Below are 21,919 nucleotides of genomic sequence, written 5' to 3' on the forward strand. Positions count from 1 at the left end.
CTTGAACACATTGGAGACACATGGGTAATATTCTTTTTCCCTTATGATATACTAAAATAGAATATAGTACAGAGGTGAAGTAATATGTGAAATGTTTGCATCACCATGGATGAGCACTGAAGATACATTTTCAGTACAAGACTCTTCATAGATACAGATGGTATAAACACAGCAAAGACAGGGAAACAAGAGTAAGGCTTGAATTTGGGGTTAGACCAGTTACGTTAAAAGAAATTAACGTGAATGAGTGATTGCCAAAAATTCAGGATGATATAAGTAACCCAGCCTTCAGGGCTGAGTCATTCAACTTTCAAATTTAACCAGTTCAGATTTGTCAGATAATGTGGTTGTAATTTGTATGTTAGCTTTTTATTATAGATGGAATAGGACTAGAAATATCAGAATACTCCTAACATATCCAGTTTGGCTTTCTGAACTTAAGCACTTGTGAGGGTATTGGTGCTCAGTGAAATGGTTCGGCATCTGTAGCACTTGTGAGGGCACTGGTGCTCAGTGAAATGGCTCTCCTGTTTATGGAATTTGCCAGTATAATGTCTGGACATCCCACAGTCCATTGTTTTTACTGGTTTGAATTGATAAGGAGGACTTGAACAGAGATGAAGATTATCTAAAGAAGACCAAAACCAAACAAGGAAGTACAGGAATGAACATGACATGGAAAATGGACTGAGAAAAAAGGAAATCACAGGAGATAAATCATTAATGAATGGGTGGAGTATGAATATAAGATTGTACATCGGTATCAAAGAGGATGGTTCTATAGAATAATAGCAAGAATATGAAATTATTATAATAGTAGTTGAAAAAGGAAATTGACCAGATTTTGCTAACTGCAGAGACACACCAAACCAGTTGAATTGTTTTTCATTAGAGAACCAAAGGAATAATATCTCTGAATGAATATGCAAAACTCAAGAACCTCCTGATGACAAAGAAAGGAACAGTAAAACTTTGAAAGACAACATATATAGATATACAAAGTCTGATAAGTGAAAACTCCAGGATCAAAGTAAAAAGTAGTTTACATCAGTGAATAATCTAGGGACGATGACACAATCTAGATCAGTTTGACAGAACTTGGCTCGGTGAGAAAAGAAGAATTGAAGCAAATTTGGAACAGTTTGAAACATTCAGAATAGATAGAACCAAATTTAGATGGAGAGATGTAACAATTATGTGTATAATAAGCTAAAAGGAAAGCATATAGTGAAGTTGAGCCATACTAAATGTGAACAAATTATAGTGACCATCCCAGCCTTAAACATAATAAATCTAGTGTCATGTAGGCAACCAGTAACCAGAGGAAATGACTTCAAAGAATATCAGCAAAAGCTGAAAAAGTTGTGAAAGGATTTGAGCAACTGGATCCCAGAACAATATAAGATGGTGACTTTAACTTCCTAACTTACCTTTCATTGCATGACAAAAGGATGGGTATATTATTGATTTATTGTAGATGCAAATAAAGTGAAAAGAATAATAGATCAGCTGTGAAAAGGGTCACTATGAGAGGCTGATTTTCCTTTGTGAATCATTCAACCATGTACAGAGAAAGCAGAGACTGACAAGAGGTAACAATTATATTTACAAAAGATATAACACTGTTTTTAGGTAAAGAAGTAAATGATACAAGCATATCAAATCATGATAATATGGAAATCACTACAGTATACAGTGTGGAAATGAATCAGTGTGAATGGAATACAGTAACCAAGGACAGCAAAAGATTGAGTAACATAAGTATTCACCATGATCAGTCAGACTGGAGAATGATTACTGAAAGGATTGTAAGCACAAATTGGAATGAGATCTTCAGAGGCAATAACTTAAATTGGAATGAGATTTTCAAAGGCAATAACATATTGACAAACAAAAAGAAATGTGCAAAATGGAAGATACCAACCAATACACAGAAAACAGTGGATGAATAGAAAAAGAGAATGGAAAAAGCAATGAAAGAGGCAAGAATGGAAGAGCTTGATGAAGAAATAAAGAATGCTGATACAGAAATAATGAAATCTCATTGAGCAGAACACAGAGTGAGTGAAGTGAGAGTATTATAAAACATAGAAAGAAACAAAGTTACTATTCACACACTTGAACATAGGAAAAAAAACAAAAAACAATCAGAGACTGGACCCTTTAAAGTGGGAGAAAATTAGAATGATCCCAGTGGACTATGCAGGATGTTAACTGAATGATGCAAACCAGTATTCAGCCCAAAATGAAATTTGAAATTAAATGATGAACTGTTTAAAATTGATGGAAGTGCATTCATAGATATGAAATATCAGATGATATAATCAGAGTAATTGATCAGTTCAGAGAAGATTTAACTCCAGGACCAGATGGAATCCCAATCATCTTCCTCAAGAAGACTAAAACATCGATAGTGATGTTATTGGTGAGGCAAAGTTTGGATGAAAGGAAAATTGCCACATTCACAGAATGGCGCATGTAACACCATTATAAAAATGGAGGCAAATGCCTGAGCAGTTCATTTGGTTGTTATTCACTGTCATGACCACTCTTAGGTTACTGAAACACTGCGTTTTCTCAAAATTTTCTCTGTTCAAACCCACACACTCAAACTAATTTGTCTCTTTGCACTGTCAGATGTGATAACCTTGCTTTTATTCACATATACTCTCAATTTCCTCCTTTCACTTACACTTCCAAACTTAGACATCTTCTTTTACAGTTTCTCATTCGAATCTGCCACCAGTGCCATATCATCGGCAAACAACAGCTGACATATTTCCCAGGCCCCTAACCATCTACATACTGCATACTTGCCCCTCTCTCCCAGACTCTTGCATTTACCTCCCTCACTCCCCCACCCATAAACAAATTAAACAGCCATGGTGACATCACACACCCTTGCTGCAGACCCACCTTCACATGAAACCACACATCCTCCTCTCTGCATACTTGAGAATACTCCAGAATTGATAACACCTTTCACAAAGCACCTCTCCCAACCCAGTTGTATGCTTTCTCTGGATCCTTAAATGCCATACTCTCTTTCTCACACACATTCTTCAGTACAAAGACTTGATCACTATAAATGACATTGTTCCTCCCCAGTCTCATGCTCTGTACATGCCACCACCCTCTCAGTCACCACTTTTGTATTTAACTTACCATGTACACTCAACAAACTTCTACCCCTGCGGTTTGCACTTACCTTTGTTACCTTTTCCATTACACATTGGCATTATACATGCATTCCTTCAGTCTTCAGGCACATCACATTGATCATTGCTTACATTGAAAATTCTGAATAACCAATTAACAACACATTCACTCACTTTCTTAAGAAATTCAATTGCAGTACCATCCACCTCAGCCACATTACCACATTTCATCTTATGCAAGTTGTCTGCACCTCTTCTCTTTTTGCCAAACCATTTGCCATGACTCTCCCTTTGCATACCACCCTAAATTAAACACTGTACATCTGTTACCCTATCATCAAACATAGTCAACAGTCCTTCAAAGTACTCACACCAATTCTCCATCTCATCACTGCCTGTTACCACTTCCTATTTCTCCCCTTTACTGATGTTCCCATTTGATCTCTTGTTTCTTTCACAGTATGAATTTCCTTCCAAAGTGTTTTCTTAGTCTACCTAAAGTTTGCTGCTACGTGCTCACCCCAGCTCTCATTTTTTCCCCTTTTTTAGTTTCTACACCTTCCTCTTAACCACCTGCTGCCCTGTCTTGTACATCTATCAATCACTTGCATTCCTTCCATGTAAGTAATGCCCTCAAGAGCAAGGTTATTAGGTACAGTAGGGTTGAGGGTCAAGTCAGTTGGGAGGTAAGTTTGAATGGAGAAAAACTGGAGGAAGTAAAGTGTTTTAGATATCTGGGAGTGGATCTGGCAGCGGATGGAACCATGGAAGCGGAAGTGAAACTTAGGGTGGGGGAGGGGGTGAAAATTCTGGGAGCCTTGAAGAATGTTTGGAAGTTGAGAACATTATCTCAGAAAGCAAAAATGGGTATGTTTGAAGGAATAGTGATTCCAACAATGTTGTATGGCTGCGAGGCGTGGGCTATGGATAGAGTTGTGCGCAGGAGGGTGGATGTGCTGGAAATGATATGTTTGAGGACAATATGTGGTGTGAGGTGGTTTGATCGAGTAAGTAATGTAAGGGTAAGAGAGATGTGTGGAAATAAAAAGAGTGTGGTTGAGAGAGCAGAAGAGGGTGTTTTGAAATGGTTTGGTCACATGGAGAGGATGAGTGAGGAAAGATTGACCAAGAGGATACATGTGTCAGAGGTGGAGGGAACGAGGAGAAGTGGGAGCCCAAATTGGAGGTGGAAAGATGGAGTGAAAAAGATTTTGAGTGATAGAGGCCTGAACATGCAGGAGGGTGAAAGGCATGCAAGGAATAGAGTGAATTGGAACAATGTGATATACCGGGGTCGACATGCTGTCAATGGATTGAACCATGGCATGTGAAGCATCTGGGGTAAACCATGGAAAGTTCTGTGGGGCCTGGATGTGGAAAGGGAGCTGTGGTTTCGGTGCATTATTACATGACAGCTAGAGACTGAGTGTGAACGAATGTGGCCTTTGTTGTCTTTTCCTAGCGCTACCTCGCACACATGAGGGGGGAGGGGGTTGTTATTCCATGTGTGGCGAGGTGGCGACGGGAATAAATAAAGGCAGACAGTATGAATTATGTACATGTGTATATGTCTGTGTGTGTATATATATGTGTACATTGAGATGTATAGGTATGTATATTTGCGTGTGTGGACGTGTATGTATGTACATGTGTATGTGGGTGGGTTGGGCCATTCTTTTGTCTGTTTCCTTGCGCTACCTCGCTAACGCGGGAGACAGCGACAAAGCAAAATAGATAGATAAATAAATAATCATAATAATTATTCATACATGTCTGCCATTTACCGTGTTAGCAAGGCAGTGTCAAGGACAGATGACTGAGCCTTAGAGGGGAAAAATCCTCACTTGGCCTCCTTCTCTGTTCGTTCTTTTGGAAAGTAAAACAGGAGAGGAGGATTTCCAGGGTGTCCTTCTATGACACACTGTGAATGTGAAGTCAGTATTCTTTGTCCTCTGTCCCCAGGGATATATAATGATAATTATAATGATGATAATAATGATAATGATTATAACAATATTAATAATGTTGATAATAATAAAAACAATTATAGTAATAAAAATGATGATAGTAATAGTGGGAAACAGGTCAGTAGTTGTTTGCTTATGATTCAGCACTGGTGGCAGATTCAAGTGAGAAACTGCAGTTGGTGATTGAGTTTGGAAGAGTATGTGAATAAAAGCAAAGTTATCAGTTTTAGTTGGGATGAGGGACAGATAAGATGGAGTATAAGTTTGAATGGAGAAAACATGGAGAAAGTGAAGTGTTTTAGATACCTGAGAGTGGACATAGCAGTGAATGGAACCATGGAAGCAGAAGTGAGATTTAGGGTGGGTGGATAGGGGGGGGGCAAATATGTGGAAGGAGAGAACATTATGTGGGAGGGCAAAAATGGGTATGTTTGAAGGTATGGTAGTCTAAACAATACCAGATGGATGTGAGGCATGGGCTATAGATATAAGGTTTTGTAGATGAGGGTGGATGAGTTGAAAATGAAATGTTTGAGGACAAAATGTGGTATGAAGTGGTTTTACCGAGTAATTAATGAAAGGGGTTAGAGAGATGTGTGATAATGTAAAGAGTGTGGTTGAGATAGCTGAAGAGGATGTGCTGAAATGGTCTGGACATATGGAGAGAATAAGTGAGGGAAGGTTGACAAAGAGGATATATGTGTCAGAAGTGGAGGGAATGAGGAGAACAGGGAGACCAAATTGGAGATGGAAGGATGGAGAAAAAATTTTTGACCAATCAGGGCCTGAACATGCAGGAGAATGAAAGATATGTAATGGATTGAGTGAATAGGAATGATGTGGTATACTGGAGTCAATGTTCTGTCAGTGGACTGAACTAGGGCATTTGAAGCATTCAGGGTAAACCATAGAAAGATCTGTGAGGCCTGGTTGTGAATAGGGAGCTATGGTTTTGGTGCATTATACTTTACAGCTAGAGAATGGATGTGTGTGGATGTGGCCTTTCTTCATCTGTTCCTGATGTTATATTGCTGACATAGAAAATGGTGATCAAGTGTTAAAAAAAGAATATTTTCATTCTTGATCGCCAGTTCCCCACATTAGCGAGGCAGTACTAGGAACAGACAAAGAAAGGCCATATCCACTCACTCATTTTCTGGTTATCATAATGGATGGGGAAGGATGGAGTGAAAAAAATTTTGAGTGATCGCAGCCTGAACATGCAGGATGGTGAGAGGCATGCAAGGAATAGGGTGAATTGGAACGATATGGTGTACCAGGGTCAACGTGCTGTCAGAGGACTGAACCAGAGCATGTGAAACATCTGGGGTAAACCATGAAAAGGTCTGTGGAGCCTGTATGTGGATAGGGAGCTGTGGTTTCAGTGTATTACACATGACAGCTAGAGACTGAGAGTGAACAGATTTGGCCTTTTTTGTCTGTTCTCCTGGCGCTGCCTCACTGAAGCTGGGGGTAGCAATGCTGTTTCCTGTTGGGTGGGTTAACTCTGAAAATGGATAAAAGCACACATCAGTATGTACATGCGTAAATGTCTGTTTGTGCATATGTATATATATTAGAAAGGATCACAATTGAGCGGGTGATCAAGTATGTTCCTGCGAGTCCACAGGGAAATGAAACATGATAAATTCCCAGGTGCACTTTCGTGTAATAATCACATCATCAGAGGAGATACAAGAAAGAAATATAACAGTCATTTGATATACATTAAAGAGACGTAGCTAGGACGCCATTTGGTAACAAGTGACTACCCGAATGTAGGTCGGGTGCGTTCGAGTCTGGCAACAAGCGTATCATAAACTTTTTTCGTTGTATATCGGTTGACTGTTATATTTCTATCTTGTATCTCCCCTGATGATGTGACTATTGCACGAAAGTGCACTTGGGGACTTATTGTTTCATTTCCCCGTGAACTCATAGGAATGTGTATGTGTATATGTTGACATGTATATGTATGTGTGTGTGGGCATTTATGTATATCTGTATTCTTTATTATTATTATTATTATTTTATTCATTTATTTATTATGCTTTGTTGCTGTCTCCCGCATTAGCGAGGTAGCACAAGGAAATGGACGAAAGAATGGCTCAACCCACCCACATACACCTGTATATACATAAACGCCCACATACGCACATATACAAACCTACACATTTCAATGTATACATACATATACATCATATACATACACAGACATATACATATATACACATGTACATATTCATACTTGCTGCCGTCATCCATTCCTGTCGTCACCCCACACATGAAATGGCACCCCCTCACCCTGTGCGCATGCGAGGTAGTGCTAGGAAAAGACAACAAAAGCCACATTCGTTCACACTTAGTCTCTAGCTGTCATGTATAATGCACCGAAACCACAGCTCCCTTTCCACATCCAGGCCCCACAAAACTTTCCATGGTTTACCCCAGATGCTTCTCATACCCTGGTTCAATCCATTGACAGTACATCGACCCCGGTATACCACACCATTCCAATTCACTCTATTCCTTGCATGCCTTTCACCCTCCTGGATGTTCAGGCCCCAATCGCTCAAAAATCTTTTTCACTCCTTCCTTCCACCTCCAATTTGGTCTCCCACTTCTCCTTGTTCCCTCCACCTCTGACACATATATTCTCTTCGTCAGTCTTTCCTCACTCATTCTCTTTATGTGACCAAACTATTTCAATACACCCTCTTCTGCTCTCTCAACCACATCTCTTTCTTACCCTTTCATTACTTACTCGATCAAACCACCTCACACCACATATTGTCCTCAAACATTTCATTTCCAACACATTCACCCTCCTCAGCACAATCCTATCTATAGCCCACACCTTGCAACCATATAACATTGTTAGAACCACTGTTCCTTCAAACATACCCATTTTTACTCTCCGAGATAACGTTCTTGCCTTCCACACATTCTCCATTGCTCCCAGAACCTTTGCCCCCTCCCCCACCCTGTGACTCACTTCCACTTTCATGGTTCCATCCGCTGCTAAATCCACTCCCAGATATCTAAAACACTTCACTTCCTCCAGTTTTCCTCCATTCAAACTTTCCCCCCAGTTGACTTGTCCCTCAACCCTACTGGGGTAGACCACGGAAAGGTCTGTGGGGTTTAGATGTGGTTAGGGAGCTGTGGTTTTGGTGCATTACACATGACAGCTAGAGACTGAGTTTGAACAAATGTGGCCTTTTTTCTGTTTTCCTGGCACAACTTCGCTGAAGCAGGGGGTAGCAATGCTTTTTCCTGTGGGGCAGGGTAGTGCCAAGAATGGATTAAGGCAAGCAAGCATGAATATATATGTACATGTGTATATATGTATATGTCTGTGTATGTGTATCTATATGTTGATATGTATATGTGTATATGTTGATATATTTATATATGTATATGTGCATGTATGAGCATTTTTGTATATACATGTGTATACGAGTGGCTGGGCCATTCTTCGTCTGTTTCCTTGCTTTACCTTGCTGGTGTGGGAAACAGAAATTAAGTATAATGAATAAATGAAGAGGGTGTTTTGAAATGGTTTGGTCACATGAAAGAATGAGTAAGGAAAGATTGACAAAGAGGATATATGTGTCAGAGGTGGAGGGAACGAGGAGAAGTGGGAGACCAAATTGGAGGTGGAAAGATGGAGTGAAAAAGATTTTGAGTGATCGGGGCCTGAACATGCAGGAGGATGAAAGGCATGCAAGGAATAGAGTGAATTGGAACGATGTGGTATACCGGGGTCGATGTGGTGTCAATGGATTGAACCAGGGCATGTGAAGCGTCTGGGGTAAACCATGGAAAGTTCTGTGGGGCTTGGATGTGGAAAGGGAGCTGTGGTTTTGGTGCATTATTACATGACAGCTAGAGACTGAGTGTGAACGAATGGGGCCTTTGTTGTCTTTTCTTGGCGCTACCTCGCACACATGAGGGGGAAGGGGGTTGTTATTTCATGTGTGGCGAGGTCGAGGTGGCGATGGGAATGAATAAAGGCAGACAGTATGAATTATGTACATGTGTATATATGTATATGTCTGTGTGTGTATGTATGTATACGTTGAGATGTATAGGTATGTATATTTGCATGTGTGGACGTGTATGTATATACATGTGTATGTGGGTGGGTTGGGCCATTCTTTCGTCTGTTTCCTTGAGCTACCTCTCTAATGCAGGAGACAGGGACAAAGCAAAATTAATAAATGAAAATAAGAATATATATATATATATATATATATATATATATATATATATATATATATATATATATATATATATATATATATATATATATGTGTGTGTGTGTGTCTGTAAATAAAATGAATTAACGGGTTTTCTTTTCACAGATTCAAGATTAAGACTCATAACTTTCTGGATACTGTTATAAAATTTGCTGAATTCCTTTTAAGACAGCAAGAAAAGTTCCTGACTATGCCAACACTAGAAGAGAGGTTAGTGAAATAGAAATAACAGTAGACACTAGTTTGATTTTTTAACCAATGTAATTGATATGTGCCACAAAGATCTTTTGTATTGATTTCCAGAAAACCTAATTTTATCAGAAGTCAGTTAATTGTAATTGTTCTGATTATACTCTTACGTATAGTGATGCCAACACTATCAGTAATGACAGTACTGTACCAGTGTCTTCAGACAGTCTTTGTTGGATGCATTGAACTTGCATTTGTGACAGCATTCCTTGAGACATTTTATTAGATTCTCTTGAGCACTTTTCACATTTTAAAGTTGTGATTTTCTTGAGTCTTGTCTATAACCAATATGTCATCTCAGAATAGATTGCCCTTGACTCACCTTTACAAAGATGATTGATGTGTACTAGCCTGCTAACATTGGTAGCATATGAATGTTTAGGCATAAAATGACCCAAATATGTAGTTTTCATGCAGTATTCTTTGGATTTCTGTCCATGGATAATTTCTGAAATGTTTGTTTCAGATCATATTTAATGAACAATTGACAACTTGCCAGTGCTGCAAACATATCTTCATGTTTGGGTGGTGGATGTTGAGCCACTTGAAACTAGATTAACTGATATTTTGTAATCCCTGCAGACCTAAATGACACCATTTTGGGGCCCCATTCTTAGTATCTGACTTTTTCTCAACCTTCATTTGCCTCTAATTTGCATAGTTCCTGTACTTGTCATGGGAGGAAGGAAAGTTGGCATGGTAATTGTTTTCAGATGGAGAGTGGATTGTGCACCTTGGACTTGCAGGCCTAGTCACAGTACATTGTGCAAGTGGTGATCATGGCAGGAGTAGGTGTGGTGGGGTAAGCTCTGAAGCAGAGCTGCCATCCAAACATCCAGGTTAAATGACATCACCTCTCTAGGACCATTTTAAGAAAGATGGTGTAGGTGATTTAGTCAGACCACAAATCTACTCATTTAAGAGTGCAACTGATTTAGTCAGATCACAAATCTACTCATGTAATAGCTGAACCACTGAAACAAATGACTTTGCTAGTTACTTAACTCTTTCTGTGTGAGACCCAGCTTTCATAGGTTTGCCATTGCCATGCATGATACAGTTTTTATTGTTTTAAACTTAGCACATCTGACCCCTTAACTCCTCAGTTGAGTTTTCTTTCAAACCTCGTGAATATGTCTTTAAAACTGTATAAAAAATGTATTTATCCTTACAGTTTCAAAGATATGTGAATAAGTGTAAAAAATCTTTTCAGAAGTATATTTTGTCCACCACTGTCATTCTAATAATCTGTAGAAGTTTTGCAGCTGTGTCAAAACAAAACACTAAAACATACAAGACTAAGGCCTGAGTGTAAGATTTTGCCAATACACACTGACTGATTTTGTTCACTCTGATGATATATCTTTTAATGTTATGATCATTATGATCCACTAATAAATTTTTCATAATAGCAAAATTATAAAAGTCTGTAATATTACCAACTTCACCAGTCATATGCAGTGTTGTCAAGGTTAGGTAGGCACTGGCACACTGCATCCACTTGTGGTAAAAGCACCATCTCCTGCTTCATCTCAGTCAACTTTCAGTGCTGGAAGATTCAGATTCCATAAAATCTTTTTCCGCATGACCTAAAGCCAGATCATCATTGTCAAGTAATTCAGGATCATCTGCCTGGTGCTCTAGCTGAAAGCTACTTAATTTTGTTCCTGGGAAACTCATGGCTGAAGGAAGACTGACAGTAGGAGAAACTCATGCACTGCCAACTCAGCAACCATCTGGGCTCAATGGGAGGCCTTGAAATAGAGGAGCAAAACTCAACTCATAGATTTATGTGTAAGGGAGTTGCTTGCTTTGCATAGTTATCCTTCTAGAGGAGTTAAAGGATTAGAATTATGCCAATGATGTTGCTGACCCAACCATAACTTGCCAACAGACATGATACATTTGCTCATATAAAGGGAAATAACCATAACCATTTCACACTCCATCACTCAAGTTTTTATGATTTTTTCTTAGCTTATGATGAGAATTTGCATTACACATATGGTAGATTGATAGATCATATATTTAGTGTTGGAAAGTGTAATGTAAACATCCTGAAAGCATCCATGACATCGGCTCTTGAAGAGCACATGATATCTAGAGATTTATTGAGTACATATCTCTTCCTCTCCTCCATTACCAACTGAGACTGGTCATATAGTAACATAATTTTAATTTGTTTTGCATCACTTTGTAATTGTTTAGGAACGTTTTTAATTCTTGATTGTCCGCTCATTTAATGTGGGCCTTTAGACATGCTTTTTTTGTCAGATGTAATGAAAACATTTGCAAAGCACAACAAGCACACCCCTTCCCACACACACACACAGTCGAACAAACACAATCACCTAGGGTGAGTTAGTAAATGTTTCCATAACATATGAGTATATAGATAGACAGATAGATAGATAGATCTCCAGCTTCATTGCTAAGCATGGTTGGTAAACAAGTTGTTACACAGTCAGCTGGTAGTCCCACTGGTGTCAGGTCACCAACCAAAACCTGAACATTTTTATTAGACACTTTTAGGATGCTGAGTTTTTTTATGAGAAAAAGAATAATAATATGGGTATTGTATATAAGCTGAAATACAGTTGTACTTTGGTAGTGTGGTTTGCACCACCTTCACTCTCTGCCAAGAGAAACTGTCTCCCCCAAAGGAACACTGCTCCCTTCTTGGCTATGGGCCTGTTGTTTTCTTGAGGTATAGTTTTCCAGTAATAACTTAAACATTTCAATAACATTACAGGAAAATCGTCAGTAAGCTTTTGAAGTTTAATGCAGGCTGTGTTTTGTCAGCACTACCATAACCACTTCACTCAGTGCATTACTTATACGTTACAGTACATAACTGATGCTCAACCTGTACCATGTAAAGAATGAAAATGTATCAGAAACTAATGTTTTGTCGTTGATGTTGAACCAGTAACCCTATTCATCATGTCTTTCACTTTCAGAACTTGGAGTTGTTTGCCTTAAAATTGGGTTAAACATATTACTAAAGTACCCTTTTGCATATTCCATTCCTCTTCAATGAAAAAGCTGAGTTTTAGCTTGCCTTTCTTCTTTTTTTGCAGAAACAAAATTTTGTGTATTATCTCCAGAACATAGCAGTCTTACCTACAATTTTGTTACCAGGATAACAATAGCTGAGGTAATCAAGCATGACTCTGGTTTCCCTGGAGTCTTTGGGGCTATGGATGCAGCACTTATTCACATGCAGACACCACTTGATCAAGATGAACAGGAATATTGCTACACTAAAGCTGCATTGGGATCCAAGTGTGCTTTTGTCTTGCAATTCATAGTGGACCATAGACTTCTATTCAGAGATATTCATTTGAATGCTCCATGCACTGGTACACGCATTCAGGTATTTCAGGTAAGCTTTGCAGACTTATTGTATTTATAATACCTTCTTGTTCATGTAGTAGTAGTAAGCACTGTACTTGTTGTTATTTTGTAATTTGCTTTTCAAAGTTTTGTCTTTGATAAGTCACAATAATTAACCATTGTTGTTGTTAGGAACTCTGAAGCAAAGTGATACATTTAATAAAATGATTGAGCTGCATTAATGAAGTTTTCTTTTCTTTTGGCATGCATGTCATCAATCTAGGAATCAGGTGCATGGTTTAATCTGCAGAGTCTTACGAGTTCAGAAACACACATTGTTGCTCCAGCTGTGTACCCACTTGCACCAGCCATCATGACACCACACATGACAGAAGTGCTGTCATACCAGGTGGGAGTCCTTTGCCTTTAACTTTATATGATGAGATATGGATATGAAGAACCATATCTACAGAAAACTGAAATGACATGTGTTTTGATTTTTTTTTTTAGGAATACCATATATTTTCATGTATCACTGTTGTAGAGCACTAAGAGAACAGTATAGTAGGCCCCTGCACAGTAAGTTATGTTGGAGAAAATCTACATAAGAGATGCAAAAATAGACAGAAAGAAAATATGTTGAAAATAATGCCAGGTATATAGAGAAACATTACTTGTATTGCAACAGACTTTTTAGTATCCATGAATGATTGAACCAAAATCTGTACATAAATAGAAATTTATGAATTACAGGGATTCTTGTTCCCATCTCTGTATTTCTCCAATACTGATGGTATTGCTCTACTACTATTAGAAGTTTGTTGTAGAATTAGTAGATTCTGTAAATAGGGATGAGTGAAACACTCCATAATTGCAATACAAATATGTAAATGCAAAAATCTCAGAATACACGAAAACTTGAAAGACAACAGGTATGTCATATTCACAAGCAGTTGTTTTTCTTTAATGAACCTTTGAAAATTGCTAAAAACCTTTACTGAGATGGCAAATCAGCATTGGCTGAAAGTACTAAGTTGTCCATCTCATCTTATCTAGGAATATCTCACCAGTACTTCACTCTCACAAGCTGGTTCAAAAACAGATTTTCTTCTTTGTCTTCTTTTTCCTCTTCTTCTTCTTCTATCAATTCAGAAAATTTACTGACCATAACGAAAAGATATGTCTGGATGTTGCAAGTAGTTGAAGCATGAAGACAAAAGAGAAACTTCTGATTGTAACAAAATTGGAACCTAGGTTGTAGCAGGAAGGCAACTTCATCCTTAAGAAAATAGACCAGAGAAAGAGTTCCTCCCCTCCAAAATGTAAAGTAATTGTTGTAGGGTACTCTTGGATTGTCTTAACATCAGAGGAATCCAACATTAGAAATTCCAGCATGATTTATAATATGTAAAGAGAAAATTTGAAGAAAGAAAGCTTAACTAAAATGAAGGGTTGAAGGCTACACAGCTCTCTGCTTTTAAGAAGAGATTGGAGATGGATGACCTAAAAAAGCCTTTGATTTCCTAAATCAATTGTATGATGTTGACAGTAAGCAGTTCTTTATGAGGTACAGTACCAGAGTCATCAGAAGCTGAGAGAGGGGATGGTTAAGAACAGTGTAAAGATATATTGGCTTTGTGTAAGAATAGGAGATAGTTGGAGCAAGAAGACTGTGAATGCCTGCATCTCACAAAGATTTAAAAGTCATTTTGATAGTACTAAAATTCTGTCCCCATAATGCACAAAAAAATCATTACATACACATTGGCTTTGGCAACTCTGAGTTAATAGAAGCAGGAAGATGCAATCTCCTTGGTCAGGTTAGTACAGTAACACCCACACTACTGCATTTACCTTTACATAAAGCCTGTTTTGCCCACATTTCTTGTGTTCACATGTCATCTGTACTGCTTCAAGTTTCAAAGAATCAAGAAATATGAAGGACATCTTGTACTCTGCAGCACTCTACAGTCTTTTTCCTTTCACCCTGCTGCATCTGGCCCTCTGATGTGTTTTCCTCTCCTCAAACTTCTATTTACACCACACCACTTACCCCTCATTATGGCAACGTCACAAACCATTCTCTTGTTACACCTTTGCCAATCATTTGACTGCTTTGACCCAGACATGCAGCCCTCATGAATAACCAAAACTACAGTGTAAAGTTGGTAGTTTAACCAGTTAGTTAACTTGTTACATGATATATGATCAGCTTGTGAATCCATCACTGATTACAATGCAGCAACTAAATACCCGTTACTTGTATTTCTGTGTTGGTAAGATTAACTCAGTTGTAATTAGTATGAATCAAAAGAATATATGCAGAATGTGTAACAAGAGAGGTGATGTGAAATGTGCACTAAGAGAGGTAGTGTGGGGTTTGCATCAAAAGAGACAGCGTGGGATATACATCAAGCAAGATGGTGTGGGCTGTGCATCAGTTTACCTCAAATTATGCAGAGTACTTTTTCATCAACAGGATTGTTAATATGTGGAATGATGTACAAATTATAATGGTTGAAAGTGGTACCATAGATACTTTTAAGAATAGGCATGATAAATACTTTGTTTCAAATCTGCAACAGACATTATTTGTGCCCCTTAGTTACATCACAACAGACATTATCTGTGCCTCCTTTGGTACATGGAATGTTTACCATAATTTTCTGTTTGAAATTTCTGTAAGTCTTTCTGTCTTACCTCACTAATCTATGAGTCTCTGATCTGTTCCACTATCACAGACAGCTTCATAAAGATCCATTAGTCTGTTAGTTAGGTGGTGTGGGATGTTCATCTTGCAAGGTATATGGGATGTGAATCAAACAAGATAGAGTTTTTAAGGTTTAGGTGTCAAGAGAGGTGATGTGGGGTGTGGATCAAGCAAGGTAGTGCAAGGTATGGATCAAGAAAGTAGGGGTGGAGTGTGAATTAAGAGTTTAAATCAAGAAAGCTGGTGAGGGTTATGGATCAAGAAAGGTGGTACAGGATGTGTATTAAGAAAGGTGTGAGGTGATGATCAAGAGAGATACTGTTGGGTGTGGATCTAGAGAGGTGCAGGATGTGGTGGATGAGGAGAGGCTGCTGAAGATTAAGAGAGGCTACTACAGATGATACTGATTAGATAAGGAGGCTAATATATTTTTTCCTGCCATCCTACTGTCCATCCACCTACTTTCATATATTATTTTCTAGCTTATTAGCCCCACTCTTCTCTATGTTTTATGTATTATTCTATCATTATTATATATATTTTTCATATTAACAATTTTTTGTTATAAAACTGTTTTAAATGGATGCATATAAACTTGGTTCAGATTTTCTTCATCAAAATTTAATTGGCTAGGAACAAATCCACCCCCCTTTTTTGTACATTGTAAACATATATTTTTTTCTTCCAAATTCACTTGTACTGATCTTTCCTAGGAGCTTAACTTGCAGTAAAACTAGGATAAGCAAGGAATATTTTTTGTTTTTACTTGTTATTAGTAATTGCATACCAGTGCACCTATATTAAACTTTTGATATTCTGATTTTTATTCATCCAGGAGGCATTATTTAATGAGAACCATAGGGAAGCTCTCAAGTTAGTGGCTAGTACGATGACAATATTCAAATCAAGATTTAGGCGCATGCAGCTATTGGAACGGCATGTTGAAAACAACAGGAAGTTTTTGAGGGCCACCTGCATTCTTCATAATATTGCTCTCATGCAAGAAGATGAAAAAGTAAGAGCTGAATTTCCTTCTGTTGAATGTTAATACGAATCCAGCTGCATAGTGAAGTATGGATATAACATGTGAAGTATGGATATAACATACCTTTAAATGTTATACTAGTTATGCCACAGAAGCAGTTTCTTACTTAGTAGTTTCAGTTGTAGAGTTTTAAAAGGTCTGCCTAAATCCATTTATAGGTATATAACATTAAAGATGAAGCTTGTAGGCTGTCAGAATTGCACTTATATTTCACACACACATTGTTTGTTAGAACTTTCATATCATTTTGATGTTGCTTAACTTTGGTGTAGACTAGTTGATTGTTTATAAGGATGATAGAATTGCTGTAAGACTTAGTGTTTAGTTGGAATGAAAGTTCATAGTTTCATCAAAAAATCATATACGCTCCAAAAATTAATCAAACCAGGTATGTGTATTGCAGTGAATAGACCAAATTCACTGTCATATGAAATGTTTTTCATCATTCCCTCCTACTTTTATCACTGGCTTTCTTTTTGGTACCTTCTGCTTTCCATTTATGCATATTTGATAAAAAAAAAAAATCCCAATTTTATAGCATTCTTATTTCTTAGGGTACAGATACAAGTAACTTCATCATCATCTTCATCACAGCCAAGACGAAATGTGGAATTCTCTAGCAAACTGGAAAATTTCAATCATCAGTGTCCATTATTATTAATATGATCTGCTTATTACATAATGTCAGCTGCTAGTGCTTATTTGTAATGTTTGGTTTTGTAATTTCTCATTCATCTTATTATAGAAGAGTGGGCTGTTGTGGTATGTTTCATTCCATACACTGCAAAGCTTTGAAAATCTTTACCACTTCATGTCTTTCCTAACAACTATAAGTTACCCTTTCCCTTATTATACCAGTATACTCAGGCTGAGCCCCTTTTTTTTTTTTTTAAGGTAATTTATATTCCAAAAACTATTATCCCAAGTGTGAGATTCTAGATCTGTTTCTATCATTTCCAGTATACAAAAGGTGTTGTTTCTCTAAACAGATGACAGTACAAGCATTTACTTGCATGAATAGGTGAAAGCATGTCAAGGCATATCAGATGAGGTGCTAGCATCTGGCTTATTTCTTCTTGCCTTTTCACTAATTTTTCACCCCTGTATGCTCTATGATAATGAATATGACAGTGATGATTATGCAGACACTGGAGAATGAGGCATTGATACTAATGAAGATGAAACTTTCTTTATCGAGGAGATTAGTTCCAACTATTGTCATGCTGATGCTATTGGGAGGACTAAAATAAGGTCACCCTTACCTTGTATAACACCCACCCAACCATTTGCTTCTCTGGTAATAATGTTATCATTTGTACATATTGCTTTCATCTGAGTATGTTGTAATATTTCTGTAGTTTTTACTATTTACAATGATTTTTGTATTCACTGAGAAAACTCGGATTCACAGAAATAGTATACTTCAACTTGTTATATATTCTTAAGTATTAACCTTTTTTCACACACATTCGCCATTTCCCTCATGAGCGAAGGTAGCATTAAGAACAGAGAACTGAGCCTGAGAGGGAATATCCTCACTTGATCCCTTTCTCTGTTCCTTCTTTTGGAAAATTAAAAACGGGAGGGGAGAATTTCCAGCCCCCCACTCCCTCCCTTTTCAGTCGCCTTCTACGACATGCAGGAAGTACATGGAAAGTATTCTTTCTACCCTATCCCCAGGGATAAAAGTATTAACATATGTAACAAAATATTTTTAATGTTACTTATCCTATATGTACACATTTAGAAATCAAAATAAGAAAATTGGAATTTTCAGAAAAAGATATGGTAAGGTCTAAATTTAAGGCAGATTTTCCACTTCTGCCAAAACTGTCAAAATTCATGAAATACTTTTCCTATTCTTTTCTTATTTCTCCCTCTTTAACCTTTTTTCACATTTCTGTTAAGGATTATCGTTAGTGACTGAAGCTTCAAACATAAAAAAGAAGTTAATATAAGGCATTTAAATTTTCTCTTGCAACAAAGTATCACAGCTCACATTGCATTCTCATTCTGCAGGTGTTGGCTAACCTGTCACTAGAGTACAATAGTGAAATGGATGATGAAGGATGGCACAACGTGGAAGTGGATGAAGTGGTGGCAGAGTTTGGTATTCTAGGTGGGGAAGAGAAGAGACATTATCTCACAACTGTCATGACTCCTCGCTATGATGACTCCTTATCTTGTGTACAATTTTCACCTCATATTGGTAGTTAGCTTGCTGAGACTTGTGTCATATTAGATTTACGGAAAAGTGAACAGTATGTATATAAAATGTACAAATATTTGATTATCATTATTCATAATTTAGATGACTGATATCAAGGATGTATTGAAAAATATATACAAGTAGACATAGTAAAACATGTATTTTCCTCTTCCTTTGATAAATCCATTGTTGAAATAACTATTTAGACTCCTTGAATACAGTTCAGGGTAGCACACCTACTTCAGGTAACTGGGATTTCCTGACCTCTTCTTGCCTTGCTGCAGTTTAAAGGCTGAGGAGCTTTAGTTTTGTAATGTATTCACTTTTTCCATCCCATGTTAATGGCATTAGCTGTTTACAGCTAATGGACACAATACAAGTGAATTTCAACTTTTTTACAAGGTAGCTTTGTATATGTGTGTGTATATATATCCAGGCCCCACAGACCTTTCCATGGTTTACTCCAAACATTTCACATGCCCTGGTTCAGTCTATTGACAGCACATCAACCCCGGTATACCACATCGTTCCAATTCACTCAAGTGATTGCACACCTCTCACCCTCATTTATGTTCAGACCCCGATTGCTCAAAATCTTTTTCACTCCATCCTTCACCTCCAATTCAGTCTCCTGCTTCTCCTTGTTCCCTCCACCTCTGACACATATATCCTATTTATCAACCTTTCCCTACTCATTCTCTCCATGTGTCCAAACCATTTCAACATACCGTTTTCTGCTCTCTCAACCACATTCTTTTCATTACTACACATCTCTCTTACCTTTTCTAAGTATTTCTCGCACATATTCTTCAAAGCAAACACCTGATCTACATATCCTCTATCACTTCTAAAACCACACTGTTCCTCCCCAGTCTGATGCTCTCTACATGCCTTCACCCTCTCAATCAATGCCCTCCCATACAATTTTCCGTTCATACATGTGGATTGAACCAGGGCGTGTGAAATGTCCAGGATAAACCATGAAAAGATCTGTAGGGCCTGGATGCAGATAGGGACTTGTGGTTTCATTTTATTACACATGACAACTCGAGAATGGCTATGGCCTTTCTTCATCTGTTCCTGGCGTTACCTCTCTAAAGTTGGAAACGGCAGTCAAGTGTGAATGAAAGAAAACTATCACCCCTCTCTCTTATACTTATTCCTTACACAATCAACACCCCTCGCACCACATAGTATCCTCAGGCATTGATAATTAATGGTTTACTGAGTAAATATGTAGCCATGTGTAGTAAGTACAGAGAAAATAAGTTTACTGTAGACATCAGGTCTATGATAAATGGAGAAGCTATCAAGAGATAAGCTTTATGTGAATATTAAAGGTTATTTAAAATGTTCACAGTGGATGGAGTGGGGCTGTTCTTTTCGTGGTCTCTGAAAGTTTGAATTTTGGTACCATACTGTAACTCAAGGACAAGGCATATCTGGTGGTAGTAGGTAAAGGTAATAGTTGCAAAATGGTGCAATAGTTTCTTCATTATTGGATGAGGTCCAGTGGTGCTTAGAATGAACTGGAAGGAGCAGTGCACTTACCATATCCTGAAAAGTAGTACAAGAAGGACTGAGGATGATCTTGCATGCTTTTTCTGCACCTTTTCTAATCTTCCCAGTTGCTTGGTGGATAACAGGAAGACTAGTTGAGGGAGGTATGGGTGAATTTAAGAGGAAAACAGTTGTAGAGGTGCTCTTTAGGTCAAGCATTGGGAGCCCCAGTATCTTAAGCCTAAGGACAAAATAGAGATAATGTTTGAGGGATTATGGTGCTGAGTGTTCCCTCAAGCTTAGTTTGTCCTCTAGTGATGTCAAGAAACTTGGTAGAGTGATCAACCTGGAGGTGGGTGGGATGTAATGAAATAGTAGGAAGTGGGGAATGATTTGAGATAAGAGCAATCTGCTGCTTCACATGATTACTGTATGGCCATTGGCAACTCAAAGGTGAGCCATTATGATAACGGTATCTATCCCTACTCCTCGAATAATTGGAACTCTTACTCTCTCATTCTTTCCCAACAACCATGACCTAGTACATTTTAAAGGAGAGTTTTCACTTCGTCCAAAATTTGTAAATATTTCCCTTGTCTCTTCTTTTTCCCTTTTATTAACCTCTACATTTTAATTAAGGCCCAGCCTTAATGTGGACTTTTTTCCTTGAATGAAGCCTCCATAGTAAAATGAAATATTACTTGATGGTAACAAGGTTGGCAGTGGTTGAGCTCTGGAGAGGTTGTAGGGTTGGGGGTTGTTTAAGAGGATTTATGGTTGGGAAACCTGTTGAAAATTCTGACACCAGTGTCAGAGCCGTCAACATATTTCCATTGAGCAAGTGCATCAACTGCAGCAGCATTTATGACGACAAGGAAACACGATGATCCCAAATTTGTATTCAGTGATCATAGGCCCTGAAGTGCTGGGTTGGTTCAATAGATGGCAATGTGATGTTGTCTGTTTGTTTATGTCAACGTAACCATGAAAATGAAAATGCAGTCAACAGGAAAATGACAGTAGATCTCACTTATGAAGCCATAATAAACATAAAAGTAATATCATCATAGCTTGATTTTCATGTTTTCCCAAGAAGAAAAGTTACTTAATAGTTTTTTGATAAACTATTAAGATAGAGCCCATTTAATTATGAGGATTACTTATTTGGGATAAATGGCAACCAGGCAGTCAATAATTCTTTTGTAAAAATATTTACAGAAATTTACGGAACAGTTTAGGCTACCTACTACTAAGCACTTTTGCGTTATGACAAGTAGTTCATTAATTAAACTGTTCCCATATTTCAGAAGCTACAGATCACCTTTTCATTTATTTAAGAAAGTTACAAATGGCTTGCAGTTGGGCTATGGGAATTATGATGTCAAAAGTAACTGACTTTTATACAAGAATAAAGGCGAGGAATATTAGTGTGAACAAGTTTGGGTGAAGCCCCCATGCCCAGAGGATAAGCTGCGATTTCATT

General features: G+C 37.9%; 1 protein-coding gene across 2 annotated transcripts in view; it reads left to right on the plus strand.

Annotated features, from left to right (window-relative positions):
- Window positions 1-19,091, plus strand: part of LOC139755525 (uncharacterized) — a 45,521-nt gene extending 26,430 nt beyond the window's left edge. For both annotated transcript variants that reach the window (XM_071673918.1, XM_071673919.1), the window contains exons 7-11: window positions 9,493-9,597; window positions 12,778-13,021; window positions 13,256-13,381; window positions 16,518-16,697; window positions 18,747-19,091. In XM_071673918.1, the coding sequence (XP_071530019.1) occupies window positions 9,493-9,597; window positions 12,778-13,021; window positions 13,256-13,381; window positions 16,518-16,697; window positions 18,747-18,944 (853 nt within the window). In that variant the 3' untranslated portion in view covers window positions 18,945-19,091. The remainder of the gene's footprint in view (window positions 1-9,492; window positions 9,598-12,777; window positions 13,022-13,255; window positions 13,382-16,517; window positions 16,698-18,746) is intronic.
- The last annotated feature ends 2,828 nt before the right edge of the window (window positions 19,092-21,919 follow it).

Source organism: Panulirus ornatus, chromosome 19, assembly GCF_036320965.1.
Source record: "Panulirus ornatus isolate Po-2019 chromosome 19, ASM3632096v1, whole genome shotgun sequence".
In the NCBI taxonomy this organism is placed as follows: domain Eukaryota; kingdom Metazoa; phylum Arthropoda; class Malacostraca; order Decapoda; family Palinuridae; genus Panulirus; species Panulirus ornatus.